Source organism: Littorina saxatilis, linkage group LG3 (genome assembly GCF_037325665.1).
Source record: "Littorina saxatilis isolate snail1 linkage group LG3, US_GU_Lsax_2.0, whole genome shotgun sequence".
In the NCBI taxonomy this organism is placed as follows: Eukaryota; Metazoa; Mollusca; class Gastropoda; order Littorinimorpha; family Littorinidae; genus Littorina; species Littorina saxatilis.
In genome coordinates, this window is record NC_090247.1 from 58,760,381 (window position 1) to 58,784,227 (window position 23,847).

The 23,847-nt window shown below is 39.8% G+C and overlaps 1 protein-coding gene across 1 annotated transcript in view; it reads right to left on the bottom strand.

Annotated features, from left to right (window-relative positions):
* Nucleotides 1-380: 380 nt before the first annotated feature.
* Nucleotides 381-23,847, bottom strand: part of LOC138962796 (phospholipase D1-like) — an 83,713-nt gene continuing 60,246 nt past the window's right edge. Inside the window, exons 17-25 of the mRNA XM_070334758.1 lie at nucleotides 21,921-22,072; nucleotides 21,623-21,741; nucleotides 19,666-19,776; nucleotides 18,055-18,165; nucleotides 15,953-16,044; nucleotides 14,639-14,805; nucleotides 13,804-13,871; nucleotides 12,182-12,520; nucleotides 381-11,893 (exon numbers count right to left, since the gene is read on the bottom strand). Of these exons, the coding sequence (XP_070190859.1) occupies nucleotides 11,669-11,893; nucleotides 12,182-12,520; nucleotides 13,804-13,871; nucleotides 14,639-14,805; nucleotides 15,953-16,044; nucleotides 18,055-18,165; nucleotides 19,666-19,776; nucleotides 21,623-21,741; nucleotides 21,921-22,072 (1,384 nt within the window). The 3' untranslated portion in view covers nucleotides 381-11,668. The remainder of the gene's footprint in view (nucleotides 11,894-12,181; nucleotides 12,521-13,803; nucleotides 13,872-14,638; nucleotides 14,806-15,952; nucleotides 16,045-18,054; nucleotides 18,166-19,665; nucleotides 19,777-21,622; nucleotides 21,742-21,920; nucleotides 22,073-23,847) is intronic.

Sequence of the window (23,847 nt, forward strand, 5' to 3'; positions counted from 1 at the left end):
AACGTTTTTGAGCTCGAGTTCTCTCTCTCTCTCTCTCCCAGCAGGTAATTGTGGTGAGGGTCAAAGACCAAGGTTCTCATTCACACATTCAGTTAGAACACACAAATAGTTGTTGCAAGTGTTATTTGGTTGTTCAGCAAGTTATCCCTGGTGTATATGGCGTAATTAATTGTCATGATCTTAAACTAACACCAAAAAATGTGTGTGTGTGTGGGGGGGGGGGGGGGGGGGGGGGGGGGGTGAGAAGCTTTGGTCTTTGGGAACACATCTGCAACAATTTTGTATATCCCTTTCCTGAAAGTAATGCTTGAAAAATCACAAACACACACACACTCACACACACATGTGCACTATCTAACACATGGATAAACAGAAACTAGTTATTCATTCCAGTATTTTATTTGTACTCCCATGCAAATGATTTCGTTGTGACGGGAAATCTGCATACCGGTATATATTACATTTTTTTCTGCAACTCATCCAGCTATACTTCGTTTTCAAATCTTTTTGGGGGCAACTCTGCGATAATATTTGGAACACAAAATATGCATATTTGTGGAATACAGGTAAATGGTGAGATCAAAAACATGGAACATTCAAATGGAAATAACACTCAAACATACATCAGAGAAAATCCTTGCTGAACTAGCTATACCTAATAATAAACTGCCAAATATATTTTTTTAAAAATACAATTTGAAAGCAAGAGAGATACAAGTCGCAGATATGCCCATAAGTTTTTACTGGCAAGTGGAATGGAAAGTTGGATTCACATAATGATGCAGTAATCATTCTGGTTAGACGAAAACATCTGTTTATTGTTAGACTGAGAATAATTAGCTAATGAAATAGCACAAGACAGGCTGCAAACTGACTGCACTTTTTCAGCTGTTACAGTGAAACCCCCCTTTTAAGACCTCCAGAAATATGAGAAAATCAGGTCTTAAAAAGGATGAAGTTATGAACAAAGAAACTGAAAAATTAGGTCCTAAAATGGGGGTACATTTACTGATGTTATGAACAAAGAAACTGAAAAATTAGGTCTTAAAATGGGGGGAGTCTTAAAAACAAAATTATTATTATTATTTTTGTTTTATTTTTTTTTGTTTTTTTTGGGGGGGGTGGTTCCTCTGTACATGTGTTCTATCAGTCGCAGTTAGCTGACTAGATGCTTTGTAACTGTTAACATTTGACCACTGAAAGGATAACTTGTGATGGTGCCCTCTTCCTGTTCGATAACACTTAGGTCAGCATAGAGGTCAATGCACATATCTTGACAAAACCTGATCAATCTGATATTACATTACACACACTTGCCCTTGCATGACAAAAACAAATAAATTCAAAAAAATATTAAGGAGAAGGTATTCTGCGCAAATACATTACAAAGCAAAAGCAGATGCAAGTAGCTAAACAACAAACTTTAAATATGGTAAAGATAACAGAAAAAGATCGATGTAAAATTTACGACTAAAGACTATAAAACTGGCCAAAAAGTTTTAAATAAAAATCAGGATGTGCAAATATCCAAGATTGTTAATCTCATTTAAAACAAACCAAGAACATTACAAAGACTATGTCAGTCGATCTAAAACCTACTTTTGCTATGCTTAATTACCACAGTATTAATCAATTAAGCCTCGTTCCCAGGGGAGTGCACAGACCAAGATCTTATTAAAAATCAATTGTCACAGTGACATCTCAAAAAGAGTAGTACTGTACCAACACAAAACATCCAAGACTCTAGAAAAAAGCAGACATTCTCTCCATCCTGCAGATTATATGTAAAACACCATAAAAAAAAATTCAAAAAAGTTGCCATTACCGTAAAATCCCTAGCAAACGCCCAGTATCTAGCAAACGCCCACCCCCCACTTTTGGCCAAAAGTTGTGCAGAGGGGTCAATACCTAGCAAACGCCCACCCCGGTTTAAAGAAAACAAGTTTTAGGACAGTCGGCCTCCTATATCTACGATTGGTGCACACTGTTCGATGGTTCTCCTTTTTTGGGGTGGGCCCGGGGGGGAATAAAATTACGTCATGTCCCACAGTGAAGTCGTTCAGTGACGTTTTTTAATGAGTGTTTAACACTTCTCTATGTTCAGCCATGCCGAAGCACAAATCCTTTACAGCGACATACGCTTGTACAAACTAAAAGCCTTTAAATATCTTGAAAACGAAGCTGCAGACAATGTTTCTGTATGTGCCCGCGAGTTTTCTTCCAGAAGAAGCTGAGAGTGGACACGACAGTGAAGACGATGATGTTGACTTCGAAGGACTATAATGAGCCCACGATCATCAACCCTACCAGATGTCCAAACAAGAGAAGAAACTGTGTTTGTGCTGACGTTAGTCCGAGAATGAGAAGAATCAAGGTCACTGTGTTCTTTTTTTTTCTTCTTTTTTTCTAGCACAGATTTATTTGTGTAAACAAACGGTGTGTTTAATTTTCATTAAAATTGCATAAATCACATGGTTGTTCCACTTTATTTCTTCCGTGAAAATGTGATGACACGTTATCTTGCAAAGGGGTGGATACCTAGCAAACGCCCACCCCCTACTTTTACCCGAAATCTGTGCGGAGGGGGGGTGGGCGTTTGCTAGGGATTTTACGGTACACACCATTCACCAAAAAAATTCCATGCAACTATAGAGTAAATGACTGTAGGGTTGAACATTTTCAAGTTACAGACATGTACTTTGTGTCTGGGTTAGTGGTAGCACAGATTAATTAAGGCACATGAAAAGACTCGCATGGGAAAATATATACATGCAGGCACACTTAAAGACAGTAAGTAATAAGAATACTCCAACATCAGTCGACATGTCAATGCCATGGATGCCCAGTTCAACTTTCCATTAGTTCCTCATATATTGTTTCGTTGTGGTTTTTTTTCTCATTTTTTTTTTCTTTCTAAAGCTGTATGCATGCATATAATTGGTTAGAATACTGTTAAAACACACACACACACACACACACACACACACACACACACATGTGCAGGGCAGCAAATATCAACCAGCTTGCCTCTGACAATAATTGCTTGAAAGTTGGTAAAAAGATGCTCGTTAAGTCTGCCATGTGAACAGCACTTGAACATTTTCCAATTTTTGAAAAGGAATAAGATCCTGAAATTGTGAAAAACACCTGGAACCCCGACCCCTCCCCTGGACATTTAAAAAAAATGATGTAAAATCATTCTCTCTGGTGCTATCTCGAAATTTTGAGAATGATTCCTGGAGCATCCAAGACATTGAATGAGGTTTTGACTAGCATTCAGAACAGTGGAACCCCCCCTTAAGACCTCCCAAAGTCTGAGAAAACAAGGTCTTAAAAAGGAGGGAGTCTTAAAATGGAGGTACATTTACAGAGGATATGGACAGAAAGTCTGAGAAAACAAGGTCTTAAAAGGGAGGGAGTCTGAGAAATTGGGGGGTCTTAAAATGGGGTTCCACTGTACTGACAACAATGCTTTTAAAAACAATAAAGTATTTAACCATGCAAAAAAACATCAACAACAGCAGCAGACAAACAAACAATTAAGTCATGGTTACATCGAGTAAATACAAGAGTAAGAAAATGTAGTAACAGTAGAATTCGCAGAAAAGTTTGCGTAAAAAAATAAAGCAGTTAGCAGAAAAAGCTGGAGTAAAATGCTGAGTTACTTTAGCACATTCTTTCAATGCAGAACAAAATGCATCTTAACAAAGAACATCCTATAATATTCATTTCATGCACATAAGATATGGAAAATAGTTAGCTGTCAACAAGTTATGATAATACACTACATGAATGTGCATGACAGTCTGTAAAACATATATGTCGATTCATTCGTAAACAAACAGAAGAAAATGAAACACTTCTAAAAATACAGAATAAAACTAGTCCTTAAACATGTATGTATTAAGGTGGCAATTTGTTTCAAGTGATCAATGAGGATGTGCATGTGAATGTTGTAAATGTACACGCTCTATAAGAATTCACTAGTGATTCCACCACCACCACCACCCCCAACCCAATTAAGTCCTACTAAAAACTCCTACAAAAAGGAGTTAAAATGAAGCGCCAAAGTCTGTGGAAAAGAAAAACAGTGAATAGGTATATAAATCAAGTTTCTGGTCTACCAGGAACTATGGAGGTTTAAACCAATATATACCACTTAAAAGGCTATCAGTGATCTTATTGTAAAGATAAAAACAGAAAGGTCCATTGTGTCTGGCGAGAGGTACATGTATATATACCCTACCTGAAACTGAGTACATTGCAACTTGTGAGTAGTTGCTTGTTCGCTTGCTTGCTGGCATAATCATGAGATTAACTGTTGATATAAATGAATTGATCTAGGTAAATTAATTTTAGCTTAATGATCGCACATGGGACATTTATTCAATGGGGAAATCCTAATTCAATGTTTATACTGCTTGAACAAAACAAACAAAACCCCTTGGAAAACAACAATGATGCAGTGAAAAGAAACTGAAAGGGAAAATTACTACATAAAAGGGGACAACAAGAATAGAGAAAAAACTGCTATGAAAAGATGCAAGAATTCAGGTTTTGACAAAAACATGCCCACACATGAGCATTAAACACACACACACACACACACACACACACACACACACACACACACGCACCATCTAAACAAGCAAGGATAAAAAGCAATATAGACACTAACCAATCATGGAAGCTCTGCCTCTGGAGATTCTCTTACATGCAAAGCAATACAATACTGTAAAACATGAGTGACATCGATCAGCATGACAAAGCAACTTAAAAAACAAGATTTTTGGAGCATGTATTAAGATGTTCTTGCAAAAGCAACTCTCATAAAAATTGGTTTCAGAGAAAGTGTCTTACAGACAAGATTTGCAGATGCAGGAACCAAATTGATTCTGCAATAATGATTTTACACTGACAAAAATGTTGGGCATCCAACTTTGCAGTTGATAAGCTTCCATAGTCTGTGGACAACACAATATCAGAAGTCAAAATTTAGTTCAAAATTAATCTTTCTTACTTTATTTGTATTTGTAACTTTTTATATGGAATTTGTTTAAAGGAGCTGACAATAACAGTGGTATAAATGTCCGCATCAAAGCTCTGAGAGGTACATTGTGTTTTGTTAACATGCTAATTCACAAAACAAAGAATAAATATGATTTACTCAAATTACCCATAGTGAATAGAGATGTAACTCTCTAAAAGCGTGGAATGATAATGATGAGGTAATATGCCACAAGGAACAACGCAATTTATATGCACAAGAAATGCTCAAGAAAAGCATCAAAGAAATGTCATAAAAAATGTAAGTGACAGCTAGTGGCCATAATACATGTATTTGAAACATAATTATAGGTATATTTTGTTTGTTTGTTTATTTGTTGCTTAACGTCCAGCCGACTACGCAGAGCCATATCAGGACGAGGAAGGGGGGGATGAAGGGGGCCACTTGTCAAGCGATTCCTGTTTACAAATGCACTAACCCATTACTTGTGTCCCAGCAGGCTTTAGTAAAACTAAATTAATACCTACTGGAAGATTACCAGTTTCCAGTATGTTAAAATAGGCTTAACCTATCTACTGCTGGACTTACATCAGAACACTAACAGATTAAACTATACATGAATCGCGAGACAAGCGGCAAGAGAAGAGATTTTTGGAAAAAATACAGGTGAATGAGCAAGAAGGCAGAAAAAAGAAAAGAATTCATGAAGAAAAAGAGAGCATGACAGGAAAGAGGAACCAAAAATCTACCCAACAGCAAACTAGAAAGCTCCTGCGGTTCCAAAAACAGGAGGGGCCTTTAATTTCATAACCGCAGTGCCCCACTGCGGGAAATTATAGGTATAAAGATGAAATGCAAATTAATAATCATGTACACAAGGCAGATTATGCACTATATGGTTTAGAATATTTATCATTTTCAATAGCCTGTTCAATTTGTGAATTAAAAAATGAAAATAGTTCAACACCTATTAAATCAGTGTAGTAAATACATGATCTTTTCAAATGCATTATATAAATAACACTTTGAGGTCTGAAGTTACAGATTATACCTATTTTATCTTGCTAAGCATTCCACTGAGTATGAAAGTACAAGGATGAGAGTGTCATATTGTACGTGTTGTCATTTACCGGTACCTAAAGAATTACTTACCATAAAAAAAATAAGACGATAGAAAAAATAGAGAGATAGAATTACATAAAAAGTCCACATTCATTTGTTACAATACACCTATTAAATACTGTGACTAAAAAGCAATGCTATGTGGATTAACTCTTTTCATTATGTTCGTTAATATTAATGCCTTGTAGGAGTCTTAGCTTCTGCAGTTATTTTAACAATTATACCAAACATATGTTATATATAATCACACATATTCAAAGGGAACAAAATTAAACAAACATTTTTTTTACGTCACACAAATAAATTGTGTTCATACGGCACGACTTTGTTGGCACCGAGAGGAAATTTCATCAGTAATTCTTCGTCTGATCCAAATCACATCTATCTACGTTCACAACACAGATTCGGATTTGAGCAAAATGGTTTGTCTGGTCGACATATTTTTTGTTTGCAAACAATCATTCACAATTCATTCAAAAGCACAGCGATGAAGACTTCTGTAGCCTCCAAAAAGCAGATAATATATGTACTCTCTATGATTTAGATTATATCAAAGGAATGTTGGGTTTCAGGGCTGCGCAAGTACACATAGAAAGCATGAATCTCCTTATTTGGCCAAAATGAACTTACCATATGATATAAAGTATAAACCCGCTAAATTTAATCAGAAGTCCCTCTGCGACCATCTAACCAAAATGATCATGCACCTGCCTGTTATCATCACGAGTCCCCGACGAGGGTTTTTTCGTTGTATCTTTTTGCATTGTGTACATCAGACCTGGGAACCCCTGTTTTGCATTTGGAGTATTCTCAAACAAACTTGGTGTATTTTCAGGAAAATGAGCGTACTCCACACAGCATTTGAACATCCATGATTCAAACATGCTTCACACGCATCCGTCACATCGTTAATTAAGCTTACCAATACATTTAAAATAAATGTTTGTTTCAATGTTTACTGACAAAAACTAATCATGTGTCAAAATACATGGATCGGCTTCGGGATGCGCTAGTGAACAAAAGTAGTCTAGGAATTTTTCTTGTCGTATTTTTTCCCCACTGACCGTACTGATCGTATTCTAGACAATCATGCGTACAAAATATGGTGAAATTATATGGGTTCCCAGGTCTGGTACATGGTCTTTACAGACAGGTTCGGCTGTACTTACACTTTACTTAGCTTGAAATATACGACTGCCTTAAAGCCTGTCCTTAACTGGGCCAAGTCGACTACGCGAACTATACTTCACAAACCTGGCGTCTGGGTGAGGAAGCTTTAGCACTGAGTATTCAGGGGATATAGCTCAGTTGGTAGCGCGCTGTATTTGTATTCAGTTGGCCGCTGCCAGCGTGAGTTCAAACCCACGTTCGGCGGAAATTTATTTCTCAGAGTCAACTTTGTGTGCAGACTCTCTTCGGTGTCCGAACACACCCCCCTGTGTACACTATATTGGGGTGTGCACGTTAAAGATCCCACGATTGACAAAAGGGTCTTTCCTGGCAAAATTGCTTAGGCACAGTTAATAATTATCTACCTATACCCGCGTGACTGGGAATAATAGGCTGTGAAAGGTAAATATGCGCAGAAATGGCTGCAATCTACTGGCCGTATAAAATTTCATCTCACACGGCATCATTGCAGAGCGCCTAGAACTGTACCCACGGAATATGCGCGATATAAGCCTCCTATTGATCGATTGATTGATTGATTGAGTATTCGATAAAAAATCTTCGCGACGTCGACTCCGGGCTTAATCAAGGACTCCCTTTAGGGTCACGCATCCCCCCTGAATGTCTTAATTATATACCATACTGACACATGCTGAGTAAGGACTGGGTGGCCGAGTGGTAACGCACTTGCGCTCGGAAGCGAGAGGTTGCGAGTTCGACCCTGGGTCAGGGCGTTAGCAATTTTCTCCCCCCTTTCCTAACCTAGGTGGTGGGTTCAAGTGCTAGTCTTTCGGATGAGGCGAAAAACCGAGGTCCCTTCGTGTACACTACATTGGGGTGTGCACGTTAAAGATCCCACGATTGACAAAAGGGTCTTTCCTGGCAAAATTGTATCGGCATAGATAAAAAATGTCCACCATAAATACCCGTGTGACTTGGAATAATAGGCCGTGAAAAGTAGGATATGCTGCGATCTGCTGGTCGATGTGAATGCGTGACGTATTGTGTAAAAAATTCCATCTCACACGGCATAAATAGATCCCTGGGCCTTGAGTCCGAGTCTGGAGATACGCGCGCGATATAAGACTTCATATATATATAAAAAGTCTTCGCGACGTCAACTCCGGGCTCAATCAAGGACCTTTAGGGTCAGGCATCCCCCCTGAATGTCTTAATTATATACCATACTGACACATGCACTGCAGTCTAGCGGTGACCTTAGAAGTAATTTTCCAATGCTGATCTATGACCAAGTCAATGAGACAATTAACTTCATTCTCGAAAACTCTAATTGTATTTTCCTTAAGAAGTGACTGATGTTTTATTTAACGCCACTGTCGGCATTGTGAGATCTTCTTGAACTCTGTTTCACTTTTGACGTCAGAGATTTAACTTCGGAAAACTCAGGGTCACAGTAGTGATTGTCGTATCTCAAATAGGGAGAAAAAAAATTACATCTGGATTGGAATCCAGGCAGCAATAATGTAACAGAGACAAGACATCTTTGAAATTTCGCACAAATCCCGATGATGGCAACGTTGTGATATGTTTTCATCATAATGTAAATAATGTGTACAAAGAACTTAAATTTTGCACCTCAGTCATATTTCTTATTTAGCTTATCTATCACTCAGCATACAGATTTTGAAAAAAATATTTGACTGTGTCAAGTGTGATAAAATGATTTAAAAAAATTCATCTGACTCTGAATAAATGCTTAGAAAATGCACTTAAATAAGCGAATAACTAAAAAGAAAGACATGGAAAGCAAATGTCTAAAATGCTGATAATTAAAAGTTCATAGTGATTTGGGATGTTAAAAGTATAAACATTAAAAGCATAATCAAACTTTCTCATATTACTACATCGCTGAAAACGGCAGTAATTCAAAACAGTACAGAAATCATAATCCAAGGACACCAATCAAAAAAGTAATTAATCCTGACAGAAACACTACAAAAAGGAAAAGAAAAAAGGTGTGTAAGCATAATCAACTTAAACATGAAAATCTTGCTGTATAAATAGTAATAATTAAGTTGAAGAAAACGCAATAACTGAATACCTCACATAATCATTCAACAATAAAATAAAAAAGCCAATTCATATTTTTCTGTTTTCTGGTTAAAAAATCAGATCTCTACTAATTGTTTTGCTTGTTTTCATGCGAAGGTTCTTACAAATTTGAAAAAAAGCCATGCTGCGTGCTCTTCAGACTTATTACAACAACGACTAAAAAAAACAATCATGTAAAACTGTCTGCTTTTAAGACAAAGGGGTTGGCAAAATAAGATCGAAAAAAGAACATGTGACTTTAATGCATCTCTGTAGCAGTGAAACCCTTCACTGAACTCAGCCAACAACTCAACAAAAAACTAATCCGGGCAGAGCCAGATCGGCTCTGGCTAAATAAAACTACTAAGTTACAAAAAAGCTTCTTTCACTCTAAATGACAATGACTTACAATATTCACTCAATGATTGTATCGCTTGGAACCTGTGTATAATATATAGAGCCAGAAGGCTTTGACTTAATACAAAAGTTTAACTTGAAAGAAAACAAATTCTCCTTCCACAGGACATGCAAGGATTCATAACATTAACTGTCCCATACAATTGTCAGTATCTTAACATGATTGTTGTGCAGTGCAGTGATAAACACTGTGTCGCTTGGAACCTTTGGTATGTCACTATTTTGAACTGGCCGCATAAAACCTAATTAAAACTGGTCTACGTAAGTCAGGAAAAACTGTCAATAATACCAGAAAACTTTGCACTCCCATCCCCCCCCCCCCTCCCCCCCTCCCTCACATTAAAAAGAAAGTTAGAATGCTGCATCCAAAACCTTACTTAACTACAATCGTATGTGAAACATGCCAATATTAAGCCACTCAATGACTGGTTCAAAGTTCACGCATAAATAAATGTGATGTTGGGAAAAGGGAGAAAAATAAGGAGAGGACCCCAAACACACACCTCTCAGCATAAAATGAAGTTGTTTATCCTCATTTGACACAAGTCAGCAAAAATTTCTCTGCGTAAGCACAGCTCACAAGGCACATTATAATTGACAAATCAAAACCCGCTCACCCACCTACCACGTTATTCGTTGATCACTCATTTCACTTTCACAAAATCTAGTGTGGTAATACATGTTTAATGCACGCGCCAAGTGCTACTCCTTCACCAGAGGCAGGCATTTGGTTTAACATGGTTTACCATTCCGTTGTTTTCATGTGACATCATGTCAAACCAAAATTTGCCACAGCAGCCATTTTTATTCTTAGACTATAAAAGTCGCCAAGGCATGAGCTGTGAGGCGCTATATATATGTGTCATGCCGAATTCACGGAATTGCTGACTTCGCGGAATCGGAACATTTTTGCCCATTTCGCGTAATCGGCAAAACACTATCCATTACGCAAAATCGGCAGCGTTTTGCCGAAAACGCGAAAAGGTTTCTAAAATTTGCCCATTTTGCGAAATCGGCAGCCACTTTTTTGTTTTAAAGTTCTCAAATGCCTGGGATATCATCACACTTAGACAACTAGATACTTGAATACTAGAATGGATAGATATTGCAATAATCGATAAGTTATGGCAAGTTATTGCAGAAAGTGTAGTTTTCGTGCATTTCCAGAGTTATGCTTGACACAGACCAACATAGACCATAAAAAACATAGTAGGGTGGTAAGGCAATGTTAATGCAATGTTCTGGTGATACAAAAAGTAACAGACTAGCTGTCGCTTTTGCGAAATGGGCCGATTTCACATAATGGGCAGCGTTTTGCCGATTACGCGAAATGGGCAAAAATGTTGCCGATTCCGCGAATTCGGCAATTCCGTGAATTCGGCACGACATATGTGTGTTCACATGGGTGATTAAAACAACTGATTTCCATGCATGGGGAAGTTCAGTCTCATTGCACACATTTAGGCTTTTCTCCTTATAGGAATTTCTGTGTGAGACATGGCCAATGCGAGCCATCCAAAATACTCAGTAAGACCAGCTAGCAGCTGAGTTGAACTTTTTGCCTCTAATTTCTGTATGAGACATGCCTCATGCGATCCATCCAAAATACTCAGTGAGATCAGCAGATGAGTTGAACTTTTCGCCTCTGCAAACCATCCTTAAATTTCCACACCAAAATTAGATCACTTCAAAAGATTTTGGAGTTGATGACCTGTGAATAGTTTCACACAAATAAAACTCTGTATGAGACATGACTAATGCGAGCAATTCAAAACACTCATTAAGATTCAGCAGTTGAACTCTCCGCTTGTAATAGTTCTCTCAACTTTCACACCACCAAAGCTTGTTCACGTGAAACGACTTGTGAGTCGACGATCCCTCAAATTTTCCACGTCAAACTCATGTCCACAAGTATGAAGGGAGGAGAGCCTCTTTCTGGCCCATCCTCGGGGTCAAGGACTCGTCCTTGAGGAACATGAGGGGCATCAGGACAAGGTGACCTTTGACCTTGGCCAACTGGGTCATGGCCGCGTCAGGGTCAGTGGTGGCAAGGTTGGGTTCCTGGCTGTAGTTGTTCAGCTCTTGGAAGGTGTGGACTTTGTTTGTGGGAATACAGTGGAATACCTGCCAACAAGGTCACACAAAGGATTGAAGCGTCTGATTTATTTCACCTCCTAGAGGCTTACTCTCCCGGCACCACTATAAACCCCCACCTTACGTCCAATCATCATAATATCAAACCACAAGCTAATGTTAAAAAAAATTTCTAAAATGAAACACACATCTAAAATAAAACACCGACACCAACAACAACAACTGCAAAACAACACAACAACAACAACAAAAGAGAGATTATATAACTGTTGAATTGAATTGAATTGAATTGAATTGAATTGAATTGAATAGACATACCTCGTCGAAGGCGTAGGTGTTGATGGCAGCCTGCTGCACCCAGATGTTCTTGAAGAAAGCGTCACAAGAGATGTCCCTCAAGTCGATGCCCTCCTTCCCCTCGGTCAAGCCCAGGTGCTCTCGGAACAGAGTGTGTCGCATCGATGAACCAAACGGCCCTGGTTCAATGATGTGCCCGTTGAGGTGAATTTTTTCTCGCTTTCTGTCGCGGAAAATGATGGCTAGCTCGGAGTCTCGTTTTCCCAGCATGCTCCTGTCGTTGATGTTGGCTGAGCCCAGGATGACGGTGTTGTCGTCGACGATCATCAGTTTGCTGTGGATGTAGATCAGCTCTGTCATCTGTGGAGAAAGATGGAATGAAATGAAACAATGACCGGATATACATGAGTACAGCAGAGCCCCCCTTTTAAGACCCCTTCAATTCAAGATTCTTCACTTTTTCAGATTTTCTTTGTTCATAATGTTTGTAAATGTACCCTCCCTTGTAAGACCTGATTTTCACAGATTGTTGGAGGTCTTGTTTGTTTGTTTGTTTGTTTGTTTGTTCGTTCATGGGCTGAAACTCCCACGGCTTTTACGTGTATGACCGTTTTTACCCCGCCATTTAGGCAGCCATACGCCGCTTTCGGAGGAAGCATGCTGGGTATTTTCGTGTTTCTATAACCCACCGAACTCTGACATGGATTACAGGATCTTTTTCGTGCGCACTTGGTCTTGTGCTTGCGTGTACACACGGGGGTGTTCGGACACCGAGGAGAGTCTGCACACAAAGTTGACTCTGAGAAATAAATCTCTCGCCGAACGTGGGGACGAACTCACGCTGACAGCGGCCAACTGGATACAAATCCAGCGCGCTACCGACTGAGCTACATCCCCGCCCCGTTGGAGGTCTTAAAAGGGGGGTTCCACTGTACAGTCAAACTTGTCTGTTATGAACCCCGTTGTTGACAATCATTTCTGTCAAAATCGAACTGCCCGACCCAGAAAGTTGTCCTTTCAAATCTCAGAAATAAAGGGACATAAGTGCTCTAAATGCATAAAGCATGAGCGCTTACGTCCCTTTGTTTCTCAGATTTTGAAATAGCGCTTTGTCCAAGGCTCTGTCTTATTTGATTGAGATTGTCCTTCCAATTAAAAGTCAGTTTTTTTCTTCTGATTTTGTCCCTGACTTAAAAGGGAAAGCAAGTTATGCACAGATCTGGGGCAGGATATATTTGTTTTAAAATAATTTTTAAAAAAAGGCTGTATCAAAGATTCGGGTAATTATATATATATAAGAGGAGTTTAAGGCAGTCCTTGGCGTAATTAACATACTTTCCCCCATCAAGAAACAATTCAGCAGCTCTGTCGAAATGAGGGTGAAGAATTCGGCAATTTCAAATAAGTTTAGGTGTTTTTTTATCTGATGGCGTTATATAAACAACATCCCTGAAAGTTGCAAACCATACGCTCACATGTCAACAAGGTGATGAATGCTCTCTCTCTCTCTCTCTCTCTCTCTCTCTCTCTTTCTCTCTCTCTCTCTCTCGATCTCTCTCATAACAAATGGCACAAATACTTGGATCATGAACACACAAAAACAGAGTTAAACCCAGGTAGACAAACTTAAACATTGAACTCACCAGTTTGTTATCCAGTTTGTCCCAAGTTCTGAGACCACAGAACACAATGTACTTGTTGGGATCGGGCACTGTAACAAAGCACAGCAAAATGGTAGAACTTTGAGTACACCATGCAGTATAAACAACAACGAACATGCGTAGATGTGCTTCTTCAAAGAATAAGACATTAGCCAATCAGCTGTTCTCGGAGACCGCAATAGCAGTCAAGGTGAAAAATGACTGTAGAGATCTGTGTCAAATGTCAAATTTCGATCAGCAATGCAAATCATATTTGTTTATTGCACACATTTGAGTCAGAATTCTTCTTATTTGTTACGAATGAACGCACAAACACATGCACTCTTTTGTAGTCTCGGCCACCCACCTAAATATGAGTTTTAGTCAGCCTCAGACGTCACATGGCTAAAAGATAGAAAATCCAATGTTTGTTTGTTTGTTTGCTTAACGCCCAGCCGACCACGAAGGGCCATATCAGGGCGGTGCTGCTTTGACATAATTATAACGTGCGCCACACACAAGACAGAAGTCGCAGCACAGGCTTCATGTCTCACACAGTCACATTATTCTGACACCGGACCAACCAGTCCTAGCACTAACCCCATAATGCAAGACGCCAGGCGGAGCAGCCACTAGATTGCCAATTTTTAAGTCTTAGGTATGACCCGGCCGGGGTTCGAACCCACGACCTCCCGATCATGGGGCGGACGCCTTACCACTAGGCCAACCGTGCCGGTAAATCCAATGTTCAATCAATGCATAGCATATTTTCTTTCTCCATTAATCAAGCGTTTTAATTATAATAAAAACATTCTCATTTCAAACATCCAACACCCACCTTCACTCTGTGCGAGTTTCTCCAGAAGAGAGTTGCCGCCACGGCAGATGGAGGCGAAGTTCCAGTGCGTGACGGCCTGAATAGCCACACCAGTCGCCGTGCCAAACTCTCCCTCAAACGCTGGCAGCAGCGGCATCATCACGTACACCTTGAAAACCTCGTCGTTTCTGTCAGAGAGAGAAGAGGAAAGAAAATCGTCACATTCATGAGAAAATTGCATATTTCATTTTTTTGAAGTTTTGAGAAAAACGAGATTTAGAGATTTGCTCTCATGTCAAGGCATTTAGGCAACTCTACTCTTAGACAGCAGAATTATGCAGGTTTTGCATGTAACTTCTGATCCCCTTTTTTACATGTTACAGAAGTGATCCAGAGCAGTAGAATGGATTATCTGCTGCAAAACTGCCTACATATTCGTTATGTAATTATGTTATGATCATGTTGATACGGAATAAAGAATACAGTGGTACCAATTTCTCATTTGTGAGATAGCAAAGTTTTCTATGTCTATAACTTAAAGGCACAGTGCGCCTCCCGTAAACCATCACAGATACTATCAGGCTTTTACACACAGTACAAACACCCTTCCATTTGAACGCTCACCAAACGGGAACATCCTAGGTGCCCTACGTAAAGAGCGAGCAATTTTCAAAGAAATAATTTTGCGGAGAGTGTCAGAGACAATCGGACCGTGGTGCGTTTTGGCGCTAGACCTAACTTTTAAAGTCTAAATAATAAATTGACAGCTTGTTACACAAACATTCTTAAATCATAAAAGAATTCTTTTTTCATCAAGACAAGATCAGTACAATTCGAAGTTTTGAAAGTTTGAAAAAAGAAACGCCCGGAAGCAGGGTCACGCAAGGTCGTGGTTCTCGTAGCAGACGACGGTTTATGTCTATCGCCAGTTCCTCTGAACAGTCAAAAGCCATCGCGAGAGTTCTTGTGAACTACAGCCGTTTGTTTCGTGCATAGTCAGAGGTACATAATAACGTGCTATTGCAGATAAGCTCACAGCGAGTCGCATTCAAATTACTAACTGACGACTGCATTGTGAAAAAGGGAAACTGGATCACACGGGTTCATGATGGCTCAGGGGTAAGATAAACCACGCAAAAATAAATTCTTTGAAAATTGCTCGCTCTTTACGGAGGGCACCTAGGATGTTCTCAAGCGGCGAGTGTTTAAATGAAAGGGTGTTTGTACTGTGTGTAAAAAAAGCCTGACAGTATCTGTGATGGTTTATGAGAGGATTACTGTGCCTTTGATGTAAAAAGTACCAGAATGTTACCCACAAAGCACATCAATGCTCACCTGTACGCACGTATGATTCTCTTGTACAGGGCATTCCCAATGCAGTTGGACACATATGACGCATCACCCACCTGGGTGATGAAGAACTGGTTCTGGAGGAAGGGAGACAAAAGAAGTCAACATTGATCATCTTATATTCCTTGTCTTTCTTCGGCATTCATGGGCTGCACATGCACATGCGTGTACATGTACCGTAAAGTACCGAGTATAAGCCGAGTATAAGCCCACCCCTCCTCTGCACGAATTTCGGACAAAAGTGGGGTTTGGGCTTATACTCGGTACTTGACCCTATGCACAGACATATTCTTCATTGCAATGGAGACATGATTCATATAATGATACCATCTGGTATGTAAAGTGTTATGTTTGTTCAAACTAAAGCAAATGTGAAGCAACATGAAGATATTTTGTGTATTATTAAAAAAACACGGCGAGGAATCTCTCCAGTGCGTTCTTTGAAGATCAGAAACGCTGGCAGTTTGCTGCCGTCAGCAGCGGCACAGAGGGCGACTGTAAAACCCTTCTTCTCTGCTTTTGTTGTCTTGAGGCGCACCCGCTTTGATCATTTGATCTCATTTGTGCGGTTGGGTGGCATGTCAAACCTGACCATTGTTTGGTCCATGTTTAGCATTTGTCCTAATGCGTACATGTGGCGGTGACGAAGTCGTAGGATATTTCTTCTGAAGTGCAGGAGCTGCTCCTCAAAATCTGCCGGCACCTTCTGGTTACTGGACGTACAGAGGCAAATGGATACATGGTGCCGTTTTTTCCACCTTTGTAGCCACATGTTTGACGCATCAAAGTCTTGAAGGTTCAGACCCGCCCCTATCTGTCGCGTTTTTCTCTGCAAGTCTTTATTTCTAACAACTCGCCCTTCGCTTCTTTCTTCTTGTAGAAACTCAAAAAGTATCACCTCCAACTCCTCCAACTTCACAGTCTGACCAGGGTGCAGTTTCCACTTTCGCTTTTCTCTGCCAGTTTCATGCTGCAGAAGGACATCTCTGTTGGCTCGCTTTGTTTTCTGTCCACACCAAACTCTTCGGCCGTGGCACTGACATTCCCGTGTCTGTCAAGTGGTCCAGAGCAGTCAACTTGAATTCTACTGTGTAAGATTTTCGCTTCGGCATTTTCTTGGAAACAAGCGCCAAAAGCAAGGGGAAGCAACTCTGACACGACATTCTTCGGCATTCCTTTTTTCTCTCCCTGTTCTCGATTTTTCGTTGTTTTTTTTAGCCATGCAAAAGTGGGGGGTGGGCGTTTACTCGGTACTTCACCTTTTGTACGGATTTTGCTCCAAGGTGGAGGATGGGCGTTTACAATGTCATGGGCTTATACTCGGTACTTTACGGTACATGCATGCATACATGCGCACACAAAGATATGCATGCATGCACGCATACATACATACACACATGTAAACACACACACACACACATAAACACACACACTCACACATATATACACACTCACGTGTAAACACACACACACACAGTGACACACATGCAAATCACATATACACCTGTATTTTTGCACGACTGGGCCTTTTCGTGTATAGCTGTTGTTTCCTCCCAAAAATTAAGCAGTCACATATACTCTCTTCCTGGTAGATGCATACTGGTTTTTTATTTTTTATTTTTTATTATATAACCGGCCAAACTCTGTCATGGATCACAGGATCTTTGTGTGTGTACTTGGTATTGTGCTTCTATATACACACAAAGAGGGATAGTTAAAGACACTAGCTGGTCTGCACATAAGTTCACTTGGGAGATCGTAAAAAAACAACTCAACCCTTATCCCACCAGGCGAAGCCGGGATTCAAACTCCAAACCTTCCACATGGAAGGCTTAACGCCTTAACCATCTAGCTATTTTGTCCATCACATACACAACAATTCGCTTCCCTTCTATTTGTGTTTTGAGATCTTTTTTTCTCTCCCGAATATGGTGTATGATTTACTTCTTCTTGTGTTTTGAGCAATTGTTTTTTCTCTTTAATGTTTGATGTAATGCCTACTAGGGTGGGGGGGGGGGGGGGGGGGATGGTCGTACCAGTAACAGCCTCGTGTGAAACACAAATGCACATGGGAGTTGCGTACAAACCTCAATGTAGATGTAGTTCTTGGCACTCTCAATGAGGAACTCGTATGCCTCATGGATGGATTTCTCCGGAGTCTCTATGCCTGACGACCAGCCGCACAGACTGCGCAAAACCTGGAAAAACATACGTTGGCAGAGTAGGAATTAAAACATTCTTACATGTGTAACCCAGTGCTTGAAGCACAACAATGACCTTCGGAGGTAAATCCAACCAAACAGGGTTGAGATTTTAGAGCTAAGTTAAAGGCACACTCAGCTTCACGTAAACCATCAGTTTCTAATCACAGGCACTGCCAGGCTTTTACACATAGTACAAACAGCCTTTCATTTAAACACTCACCGCTTGAGAACATCCTAGGTGTAAGTGTGTTCCATAAGGTTAGAACTGCTTTTTTCGTGAGAAGATGTAAATCATTCTGTAAACCATTTGAGACAGACTGCAGGGGCTTTAAAATAGCCCAATAAAAACTGCCATGGGTACGCAATTGTTCCCAAGAGCATACAAGGAGACAGCGGCAGCCAGACTCTATCACAAACAGAACCCTGCAATAACAGGTGTCTAGCCCGCAACGTAAAAGAAACGTTGAGCTACTATAAATAGCTTGCGTTCTTCGCCGGCAGACAATTCTGCAGAGTCATGCCGTAATGGGAGACTATTAAGTCACCCTGTCACACATGTAATGAGCTAAAATAGATCTGAAAGTAACGTGGCTGTATTCTGTTGGTGTGCCACTGAACGCCCGGTTTTAATTGTTCACGGAGATCAAGGATTTCAGCATATTTTCCTTCATGTACTGAATCGACTGGAGATGAAGTTTAGTGAACCCAAATCATGAGAATTGTTTTTTTGGAAAGTTGTAATGAGTTCACTAATGGTCGGTCATAAGTCGCAATAGAGAGAATAATATTAAACAAAATAGAAGGAAAAATATTTCGTCAGAGAAAAGTGGGTGGTAAGGCCAAAAAAAAAAAAAAAAAGGTCTGTTTACGGTAACATAGGCCAAAAAAATAGGGTCGGTAGGTCGGGATTTTTTTTTTTTTTTTTTTTTTTCCCAAAAAACCATATTTTTACGTTATTTTACATAAAAAAACCAAACGATTTTTTTTTTTTTTTTCCCCCAAATGCCAAAAAAAAGTCTAGGGTTGCGCGAAAAAAATAGGGTCGGTCGGGTTACCGTAAACAGACCTATTTTTTTTTGTGCCTAATATTGAGGGAGCAGTTAACTCTACTCAGCTTTAATCTCAACCCAGTAAGGCAGATCAAGTACTATACTAGTGACAAGATCTGGAACAAAGGGGCATAAGTGATCTAAATACAGACAATACTGAGTGAGAATTGTATGGAACCAGCCTCCTGGCATCTAGTAGGGAGAATAAGTCTAAGCATTGAAATGCAACCCCTCTAGAGTGCTTACTTTGCTTATTAATACTTCATTTCAGCATATCCTTAATTAACCTGATGAAGACCTCAGGGTCGTAATCGTAGCTTTTTCCTATCAACAGGGGTGAAACAAGCACTTCAAAAATTCCCTAAACAGCAGTAACCAGCTTTTTAACCCACACCCCTGCAACATTTTGTATCTCCTCCGAAGCTGGTCAACTGGTCATTCTTACCTGCGTTTCCACGTCAAAGGTGATATCCTTGATGGCCTGGGGGACGCTCATCTGGGGGTAGTTCTTGGGCAGCAGTAGGGGGAAGGTGGTCTTCCTCTTGTACTTTGCTAGCTGTGAGGGGGTAAAAAAACCAGACAGACATTAAGAATAAGAAATACACAGTCTGTGTCTGTGTGTGTGTCTGTGTGTGTTTTGTTTGTTTGTTTGTTTGCTTAACGCCCAGCTGACCACGAAGGGCCATATCAGGGCGGTGCTGCTTTGACATATAACGTGCGCCACACACAAGACAGAAGTCGCAGCACAGGCTTCATGTCTCACCCAGTCACATTATTCGGACACCGGACCAACCAGTCCTAGCACTAACCCCATAATGCCAGACGCCAGGCGGAGCAGTCACTAGATTGCCAATTTTAAAGTCTTAGGTATGACCCGGCCGGGGTTCGAACCCACGACCTCCCGATCACGGGGCGGACGCCTTACCACTAGGCCAACCGTGCCGGTTTGTGTCTGTGTGTGTGTGTGTGTGTGTGTGTGTGTAGAACGATTCAGAGAAAACTACTGGACCGATCTTCATGAAACTTAATTGACATGAGAGATCGTGAGTATGGTATTTCCAGACGTTTTTAAAATTTTTTTGATAAATGTCTTTGATGACGTCATATCCGGCTTTTCGTGAAAGTTGAGGCGGCACTGTCACGCTCTCATTTTTCAACCAAGTTGGTTGAAATTTTGGTCAAGTAATCTTCAACGAAGCCCGGACTTTGGTATTGCATTTCAGCTTAGAGGCTTAAAAATTAATTGATGAGTTTGTTCATTAAAGTTGTCATTAAAATCGATTTTTTGCAAACAGGTTTAAAATTGATTGCATCGTATTCTTCATCACATTCTGAATCTTAAAATATAATACATATGTCATGTTTACTCTTAAAATGTGATCACAATTAACGAAAATAGATTAATTAGTCTTACGATTAAAATGTAAGAAATCGATCCAAAAATAATTTCATCTTATTCTTTATCATTTCCTGATTCCAAAAGCATATAGATATGATAGGTTGTATTCAAAACAAGCTCAGAAAGTTAACAAGAATACAGAAAAGCGCGCTTTCCTGCTTAGCACAATACGCGACCGCGGTATTCTGGCGTGTTAATTTCACTGCGTTTTGCACGTGGGAGGTGAGCGATTTCCTTCTCGCGGGGATTGACAAAGCTGTACTGTCTTGGTGAAAAAATACAGTGCGCTCAGTTTCATTCTGTGAGTTCGACAGCTTGACTAAATGTAGTAATTTCGCCTTACGCGACTTGTTAAGACCTGATTTGCTCAGATTATTGGAGGTCTTAAAAGGGGGGTTCCACTGTACCACTAAAATTATTTGTACTGGGAGTGGGAGGTATTGTACAAATGTTTCTCACTATTACATGAGTTGAGTTAAAAACTGAAAGTCACCTAACTTTACCTCACAATCCACTGTCTTCTTTGGTAGTGTAGCTGTGTGGAGATTTCAGGGCCATTGTCTAGTTCTTCACTTTCAGCCCTGTAAGTCTTTGTCAGTGTGGTGTTATACTTGTGTGTTGGATGCTGTGTCTTGCTTGGTTAATTGTTGACATGCTAGTGTTGATTGGTTAATCCTTAAATAATGTGCACGCTCAGGGTCTGCGCTAAAATGATGACTCTGGAAAATAAATCTCTTGCCAACCCTGGGACTGCAGGACCCTGACATGTTGGCGGAAAAAAAGTTGTGAAAGTTCCCCCTCTCCCTGACACCCCCACCCCCCCCCCCCCCTCCTCCATTAGGAGTGAAAGACAAATTATATGATTATTGCAGTGCCTTAACAGTGCTTCATGAAATTGACTATTTTCAGCTAAAAATCAAAACAAAAAGGTGATAATTCATAGAATATTTATGCACTAGACAAAATGTCACTGTAGTTTTGACACCAAGTAAACATGTCCAACCTTTGTGTAGTTCCATCGGCCAATGAAATGCCTGGAGATGTCTCTGGCAGCCTTCCCATAAACCATTGCACCGATGTCGTGCCAAGGCATTCTGGGAGTCTTTGTTCTGTCAATGAAGTCTGAAAATACAGAAGGGTAATTAAAGTGTCTCTTACGTTTTATACTGAATTAAACAAGACGAAATTGGAAACAAGATTGCAGATTTGTTAGCTTCTTCTGTGAAAAACTGTTACAAGCCCTTCAAAGCTCAGTCAGAATGCCAACACTCAGAGGGAGTCATAAAATAGAGAAAAGAAACCTTCAAAGGGGTTGTGCAGGTCAATGAAATCCTTGTGGATGAAGTTGACGTAGTCTTTTCCGATCCACAGTCTGGTCGCCTCGTGAAGACCCCGCTCCAGAATGTCCTGTTCACTGTGGGTGCGATACACGCCTGTCGCGTTCTCGTCAAACCTGCACACATTCCAAAAAATAATAATTTTGAAATAGAAGAAGAAGAAACAAGTCGCGTAAGGCGAAAATACAACATTTAGTCAAGTAGCTGTCGAACTCACAGAATGAAACTGAACGCAATGCCATTTTTCAGCAAGACCGTATACTCGTAGCATCGTCAGTCCACCGCTCATGGCAAAGGCAGTGAAATTGACAAGAAGAGCGGGGTAGTAGTTGCGCTAAGAAGGATAGCACGCTTTTCTGTACCTCTCTTTGTTTTAACTTTCTGAGCATGTTTTTAATCCAAACATATCATATCTATATGTTTTTGGAATCAGGAATTGACAAGGAATAAGATGAAAGTGTTTTTAAATTGATTTGGACAATTTAATTTTGATAATAATTTTTATATATTTAATTTTCAGAGCTTGTTTTTAATCCAAATATAACATATTTATATGTTTTTGGTAATCAGAAAATGATGGAGAATAAGATGAACGTAAATTTGGATCGTTTTATAAATTTTTATTTTTTTTTACAATTTTCAGATTTTTAATGACCAAAGTCATGAATTAATTTTTAAGCCACCAAGCTGAAATGCAATACCGAAGTCCGGGCTTCGTCGAAGATTACTTGACCAAAATTTCAACCAATTTGGTTGAAAAATGAGGGCGTGACAGTGCCGCCTCAACTTTCACGAAAAGCCGGATATGACGTCATCAAAGACATTTATCAAAAAAATGAAAAAAACGTTCGGGGATTTCATACCCAGGAACTCTCATGTCAAATTTCATAAAGATCGGTCCAGTAGTTTAGTCTGAATCGCTCTACACACACACACACACACAGACAGACACACACACACACGCACACGCACGCACATACACCACGACCCTCGTCTCGATTCCCCCCTCTACGTTAAAACATTTAGTCAAAACTTGACTAAATGTAAAAAGAAGAAAAAAAGTCCTTTTTTTAAAGGTCCTTGTCTACATTTTTATACCGAAATCGCCATTTGACCATTAAAATGCAGAGTCTATTATCTACAAATATCAACAATACACCCCCTTTCGATCAGGAAAGACGAAGCCAGTGTAGCCGTTTGAAAATTCATTGTAGTATTCCAGCGTAGTACTCATAGTAGGATATCCTTATTTGGAAAATGCCAACCGCAAAACTCCTCTCAAATCCCGTGCATTTCGTGCGTTTAAAAAAAAGCGTGGACAGCGCTCCAGTGTCAAACGGTTGCTGCACTTGTTTGGGCGTGGCTATAAGCACAGTGACATGAATTTGATTGGTCAGTATTTTTAGGCAAAGCACGTGTTCTCAGCAAACAGAAAACAAAATATTGGAAGCGTGAGTCACGCTACCCAAAAATAAAATCTTTTTTTACATATACGTATTTTGTTTTCTATAACTTTTTTCCCCATGGTTCATTCATCATTTGACATAATTTTGTATCGAAATCTAACCATAAGATTATTGGAAAAAAAAGCAAAAATGTAGACGACCACCTTTAAGATGAAAGTCGCTTGTTTATTTCCATGCTTGTTATTTTCTCAGGTGCCAGGAGACTGGTTCCGCGTAACACTCACTAATTACTCTGTTACATACGTTGTATGCATTTAGAGCGCTGACTTCCCTTTGTTTATCAGATCTGTCCAAATTCAGACAAAATGCAATCGGTTTCTGGCAAAGAATGGAACAGTCAAACCTGTCTGTCATGACCACCCAATGACTGACATAAAAGCGATCGCTATAGACAGGTGAATTCCATGATGAAAAAAAAATAAAAA